Source organism: Neopelma chrysocephalum, unplaced genomic scaffold, assembly GCF_003984885.1.
Source record: "Neopelma chrysocephalum unplaced genomic scaffold, ASM398488v2 Primary Assembly neopelma1_200, whole genome shotgun sequence".
NCBI lineage: Eukaryota > Metazoa > Chordata > Aves > Passeriformes > Pipridae > Neopelma > Neopelma chrysocephalum.
In genome coordinates, this window is record NW_020897862.1 from 65,525 (window position 1) to 72,177 (window position 6,653).

Consider the following 6,653-nt stretch of genomic DNA (forward strand, 5'->3'; position numbering starts at 1 on the left):
ATCCTGGGGAGTTTTACCATGGATCATGGGGAGTTTTACCATGGATCATGGGGAGTTTTGCCATGGATCCTGGGGAATTTTACCATGGATCATGGGGAGTTTTACCATGATCATATCAGTGGACGTCACAAATTTTCGATGCTCCCTGGAGGGGTTTTCACAGCAGAGTAATCATGGGAGGGAGGACATTGGCGTGATAAGAATGATTATTATCCCACCTTGGAGGATTTGCCTCTTCTTAGCCTCTTCCCAAATCCAGTTTGTAGCTCCAGGTGTGCATCTGCACCCGGGATTGCTGGACATTGGCACCCACTTCACTGATCTGAAGGTCCTTTCCCAGTAGGATATTCAGGGAGGGGTGGGCTTTGCTGGGTGAGCAGCTGCTTCTCTTCACATTGCAGAAGTCCTTTGGTGATCTTACAATGTGTGAGCCATTAACTATTTCAGTGGGATTTTGGAGGGGACACCAGGATGTGTCGATCCCTTTCTCCCGATGTGCTGATTCCTCTCTCCCTCCCTGTGACCCAGGGCAGTGGGAGGTTTTTAGGGGACACCCAGCCTTGGGGGGCACGTAGTGGTGTCACCTCCACCTCAGGGTGTCACTGTCACACTCCCACGTTGTCAGGAAGCTCCTGGAGCAGCAGGTGGAGGAGCTGCGGCAGCAGCTCCGGCATTCCCGGGAAACGGAGGCGTCGCTGGCCAAGATGCACGTGGAGCTCCAGGCCAAGACTCTGCAGGCCCTGGAGGATGAGAGGAAACCTGATCCTGGAGAGGTGAGGGGCTGTGTGGGGGTTCCTTGTCATCCCAGGGGTAACAGGAACATTCCAGGGGGTAAATGTACATCTGGGAGCTGCTGGAACAGGGTCTGAGGGGCTGAGCCCTTGCAGATCCCACTGATTTAACAGGAGCTGCAGGAAAAGGCTCAGTAAAAACACAGAGCTGGGATTGATGGAGGGGCTTCAGCTCCTTTTGTGTTCAGGTTCCTCACAAGGGGCAGCTATCTCTGCTCTGGTGAGCAGGGACAGGATCTGTGTCAGGGCAGGGTCAGGTTGGATCTCAGGGAAAGGTTCTTCCCCCAGAGGGTGGTTGGCACTGACCAGGCTCCCCAGGGCAGTGGGCACAGCCCCAAGGCTGCCAGAGCTCCAGGAGAATTTGGACAATGCTCTGAGGGACAGGGTGGGATTGTTGGGGTTGTCCAGGATCTGGACTGGATGATCCCTGTGGGTCCCTTCCAACTCATGATTTCATCTCATGTAGGTTTCCTGGGATGAAGCTCTGAGGCACAGGAAGACTTTATGGTTTCTTCCTTCCCTTTTTCTTGCAGAGCATGGAGTTTTTTCAGGGAAATTTGGGCAGAGTCCATTGTCTGGGAGGATTCATTGCCTCCCTCTGCTCTGAAATTCCCATGGCCCCTCATTAGGGGGAGGAGGCCTGGAGGGCAGAATGGATGGATGGATGGATGGATGGATGGATGGGTGGATGGGTGGATGGGTGGATGGGTGAATGGATGGATGGATGGATGGAGGGATGGATGGATGGATGGATGTGTGAGTGGATGGATGGGTGAATGGATGGGTTGATGGATGGATGGGTGAATGGATGGATGGGTGGGTGGATGGGTTGATGGATGGATGTGTGAGTGGATGGATGGATAAATGGATGGATAAATGGATGGATGGATGGGTGGATGGATGGATGGATGGATGGATGGATGGGTGGGTGGATGGATGGATCGATGGATCGATGGATGTGTGAATAGATGGATGGATGGATGGATGGATGAATATTATCTGTAGTGGGAACCACTGGGATTGAGGAGAGAGAAGCTTTTCAGACCAGGCTGCAGAGGGGAAGGGAGCAGAGGGGCTCCTGCAGCCACACCCAATAAAGCAGAGCTGTTTTGCAGCACCTGCAATGCCAGAAGGAGAACCAGAAGCTCTCGGAGCAGCTGTCCCTGCTGAAGGAGGAGAACAAGGCCCTGTATGAGGAGGGTGTTCGGCTCCTGAACCAGAAGGATCTCTATGTGAGGTGATGGCACAAAATCCTCCCCAGGAATTGCTCCTCCTGTGCCTGGCACTGGATTTGGCTGTTGTGTGGCCTTTCCTGTCTCCTGCTCAGGGATTTGGCACCGGGAGATCCCCCTGAATCCCTCACCCCGGTGGTGTCACACCCCATGTGTCTGATGTTGTGGAATTCCATATGGGTTTGGGTGGGAATAGACCTTAAAGATCATCTCATTCCACCCCTGCCATGGGCAGGGACACCTTCCACTAGCCCAGGTTGCTCCAAGCCCCGTCCAACCTGGCCTTGGACACTTCCAGGGATGGGACAACCACAACTTCTCTGGGCAACCTGTTCCAGGGCCTCCCCACCCTCCCAGGGAGGAATTCCTTCCCAGTATCCCATCTATCCCTGCCCTCTGGCAGTGAGAGGCCATTGCCTGTGTCCTGTCCCTCCATCCATTGTCCCAAGTCCCTCTCCAACTCTGCTGGAGCCCCTTTAGGCCCTGGAAGGGGCTCTCAGGTCTCCCTGGAGCCTTCTTTTCTCTGGGTTAATCCCCCCAGCTCTCCCAGCCTTTCCTTGGCAGCTGAAGGCAGCACAGGAGGCCCTGGGAGGGCTGTAGGTGCTGCTGGTCAGGGTCTGGTATCAGCAGAGACCCTCCTTGGAGCTGCTCCTTTCTCCCCACACCCCTTCTGTTCTAATGTTAAAGCCCAGTAGCTTTTCGATCATGAATTTTGAGCCAACATGGCCAATTATCCCTTATATGGGAGAAAATTCTTTTCTTTTTGACGTTATTTTGGAAATGCTTTGGGTCCTTTTCGCTTAATCAATTTCCAGTTGATTGACAATTAAAAAGGTAACATTTCCAACAAAAAAACCCCAAACTGATCAGTGAAAGACTCCAGAAAGGACAGGCAGAAGGAGCTGGGGGAGGGCTGACTGTCCTGGTTCAGGCTTTGAGGAGCCTGAAGGAGCTCAGGACATCTCCTGCCACGGAGCATTTCCCAGCCTGAGGGTTGTCTCTGCTTCCTCAGGAAGTACAACGAGATGCAGCTCCGGCACAAGGACAAGATCCGCAGGGCCAAGGAGACGTTCATCCACGAGGTGAAACAGAGGGACAGCAGGATCAAACAGCTGGAAAACGAGCTCAGCGAGTCCAAGCTCCAAGTGGAGAAGGTGAGAGAAGACACCCAGGGCTTCTCCAGTAAGGGGAGGCTGCAGGAGCATCCCTTCCTTCCAAAATAATCATGGAATGGCTTGGGTTGGAAGAGACAATAAAGACCATCCAGTCCCACAGGCAGGGACACCTTCCACTATCCCAGAGGGCTCCAAGCCCCATCCAACCTGGCCTTGGACACTTCCAGGGATGGGGCAGCCACAGCTTCTCTGGGCAACCTGTGCCAGGGCCTCCCCACCCTCCCAGGGAGGAATTCCTTCCCAGTATCCCACCTATCCCTGCCCTCTGGCAGTGGGAAGCCATTCCCTGTGTCCTGTTACTCCAGACCAAAGTCCCTCCTTGCAGGAAGGGACCAGCCCCTCCTGGAAGAGTCCAGGAGCACCATCCCCAAACAAAAAGCCCACAGGAAATTCCTGGCTCAGGTTTGCCCTCAGGGGAAGCCAAATCCTCCAATCCCCCCCCACACACTGCCTGAGCTCCATTTTCCTTTGCCTCTGCTGGGAAGTGACCCCAAAGCCTCCTTTTGGGGTGTTTTACATCAGACAGGGAATGGAATTCCAGAATCATTATGGTTGGAGAAGACCTTTAAGACAATGATCTTCATCAAGTCCAGCCATCAACCCTCCACCACGGTGTTCACTCCTAACCCATGTCCCCAACTGCCACATCCACATGGTCCTTGAACTCTTCCAAGAATGGGGACTCCAAGCTTCTGGGAGTTGACATCCTGGCTGGTGACCCCTTTGGGAGGGTTCTGAGGTTTGCAGGGGGCAGAGCAGACCCAGGGGTAAGTGCTGGTTGTTCTTTCCTTGTTCCCACCCCTCAGGGGAAGGTGCTGATCACCCAGATCACTGCTGAGAATGAGAAGCTGCTCCAGGAGAGGCGGCGGCTCCTCCAGAAGATTTCAGAGCAGGAGGAGCCCCTTTGGAGCCTCCGGTCTGTGATTCCCCCCTTATCCAGCAGGTAGGACCCTCCTGATGTCCATCCCTCCCTCTGGGAGCCTCCCTCTTCCCCAGTTTTGTGCCTGTTTCTCTTAAGAATTCCAGAGGAATTGGATTGTGCCCCAGCCCTTAGTGCTGTGGCTATTCAATTGGCTATTAAATTTTTTTCTTTAATTTTGTTACATTTTATTAAATTAAATTTTATTGAATTTTAGCCTTTATTATAGTTTTATTTTTATATAAATAAATTTATATAAATAAATTATATAAAAAAAGATAATATTCTATTTATATATTTATATATATATAAATATATAATTTATATATTCTATTATATAATAATATGTTTTTATAAAGAAATATATAAATAGGTTATTATTTAACAATAAATTATTATAGTTTTATTTTTATATAAATAAATTATATAAATAAATTTATATAAATAATATGAAATATATAATATACGTTTATATATTTTATTATATAATAGTATGTTTTTATAAATAAATATATAAATAGGTTATTATTTAACAATAAATTATTATAGTTTTATTTTTATATAAATATATTAATAAATTTATATAAATAATATGAAATATATAATATATGTTTATATATTTTATTAGATAATAATATGTTTTTATAAATAAATATATAAATAGGTTATTACTTAACAATAAATTATTATAAATAAACATATAAATAAAATATTGTTTAATAAGATATTATTATAAATATATAAGTATATTATTTTAAATAACACGTTAATAAAATAATAATAAAATAATATTATTTAATAATTTATTGTTATATTGATTATAAATTATTTATTATTGATATTGATATAATAAATCATTATATAACAAATATATGATATAATAAATATATAGTGTATAATAAATATATAGTATATAATAAATTTATAAATTTATTTATTATGATATAATAAATTTATTATATCAGCTGTAATTAGGGCTGTAATTAGCCCATTTTCCCATCAAAAACCTCAACCTTTAGCTGGAGACTGTGGAGGAGGGTCTGGGGTTGGAAAAGAGAAATCCCCCTTTGAAAACAAGAGTGTGGCCAGAAGGAGAATAACTTGTGCCTTTTTCCACACTCAGAGGGAAGATCCCGGAGGAGGAGAACAAGCTCCAGCTCTCCGGCCACGTGCCTCCCTCCCAGCGCATTCCCAGGAGCAGCCCTGCTCCCACCATGGAGGTGAGACCCTGGAAGGGCTGGGATCAGCAGGAGCTGATCCCTGAGGGGCTGGAGAAGAGCTGGATCCACCAGGATGGGATGGGATGGAAAGGGCCCCAAACGTGGGATAAGTTGCACCAAGTTTGTGGGAAGCTGAAGGTTCCACGCGCTCCCTGCTCCCCTCATCCCTGAGCTGCTGCGCCCCGGGATCCCTTTCCACGGGGACAGGAATCTCACTTGGCATCTTTGGAGCTGTTCAAAGACCTCAGTTGTAGAGTTGGCTCCAAAATAAGGAGGATCAACCCCGAGTAGAGGGGTTGGGAATGTTCCTTCTGTCACCCAAAACCCTCAGGCCGAGCTGAGCGATGATCCCAACTCAGCTGAGCTGGAGGAAGATATCGACAACATCAGGAAGAGCTTTGGGGGGAGAAAGGGGGAAAAAAGGGAGAAATCAAAGGCTTTTCAAACCAGCCAGGTGGATTTGGAGGTTTATTGGGATGTTTTAATGTGGAGGGAACCCAGTTGGGGTGGAAATGAGGGGGAAGGGGCTGTTTGGGGCTCCCCTGGGCTGGGTGGGGTTTGGTTTGGGGTTTTTTTTTAGTTTAAGTTCAGACCCAAAGGCGAGATCCCTGAGTGGCACCTCTGTGGGGCTGGAGCTGATGGGGAGAAGTCTCAGTGGAGCTGAGGAGGGCTTGGGAAACCAGGATATGTTGGAATTCAGGATCTGACCTGCACCTCCTCCTTTCAAAGTCTCTGTTCCTTCTTCCAGGACTCGAAGACCCTTCACGTCTCCGAACGCCAACTCCAGAGTAAGGTGGTGCCACCTCCCCGTGCCAGGTACCTTGGGGGGAGCAGGAGGAGCCAGGAGAAGGTTGTGGGGTGGATGAGGGAATGTGAGATCCTTGGAGGAGGTTCTGGGGGTGGGTGAGGGGTGTGAGATCCTTTGAAGAAGGTTGTGGGGTGGGTGACAAGATTCTTGGCGAAGATTTTGAGGTGTGCGAAGGATTGACTTAACAGTGGAAATTCCTTTCCAGCTTCCCACCCCGGGATCTCCCAGAGCCCTTTGGTGCCATGAAGGCCCCTCAGGACGTGAAGCCTGAGGGAGAGGCCGAAAGCCAGGACTCCTCCCTGGGCCTGTCCCCCTCCCAGCCCTCAGAGCTGGGCTACCTGAACGTGGCCTCCCCGGGGGACACTACGGCGTCCCCGCTGCAGGAGGAGAGCAGGAGCGTCGGCTCCGAGACCTTCTGAGCTGGGAATGTCTGTGCAGAGTCACCCGGATGCAGGATGGGGCTCCTGAGCTGGGAATTCTCTGCAGAGTCACCTGGATGCAGGACTGG

General features: G+C 48.9%; 1 protein-coding gene across 1 annotated transcript in view; it reads left to right on the forward strand.

The window, feature by feature from the left end:
• CCDC30 (coiled-coil domain containing 30) overlaps positions 1-6,653 on the forward strand; it is a 37,172-nt gene that overhangs the window by 30,183 nt on the left and 336 nt on the right. The window contains exons 16-22 of the mRNA XM_027702923.1: positions 626-773; positions 1,907-2,028; positions 3,036-3,177; positions 4,005-4,141; positions 5,241-5,337; positions 6,086-6,153; positions 6,351-6,653. The exon at positions 6,351-6,653 is cut by the window's right edge and continues 336 nt beyond it. Of these exons, the coding sequence (XP_027558724.1) occupies positions 626-773; positions 1,907-2,028; positions 3,036-3,177; positions 4,005-4,141; positions 5,241-5,337; positions 6,086-6,153; positions 6,351-6,564 (928 nt within the window). The 3' untranslated portion in view covers positions 6,565-6,653. The remainder of the gene's footprint in view (positions 1-625; positions 774-1,906; positions 2,029-3,035; positions 3,178-4,004; positions 4,142-5,240; positions 5,338-6,085; positions 6,154-6,350) is intronic.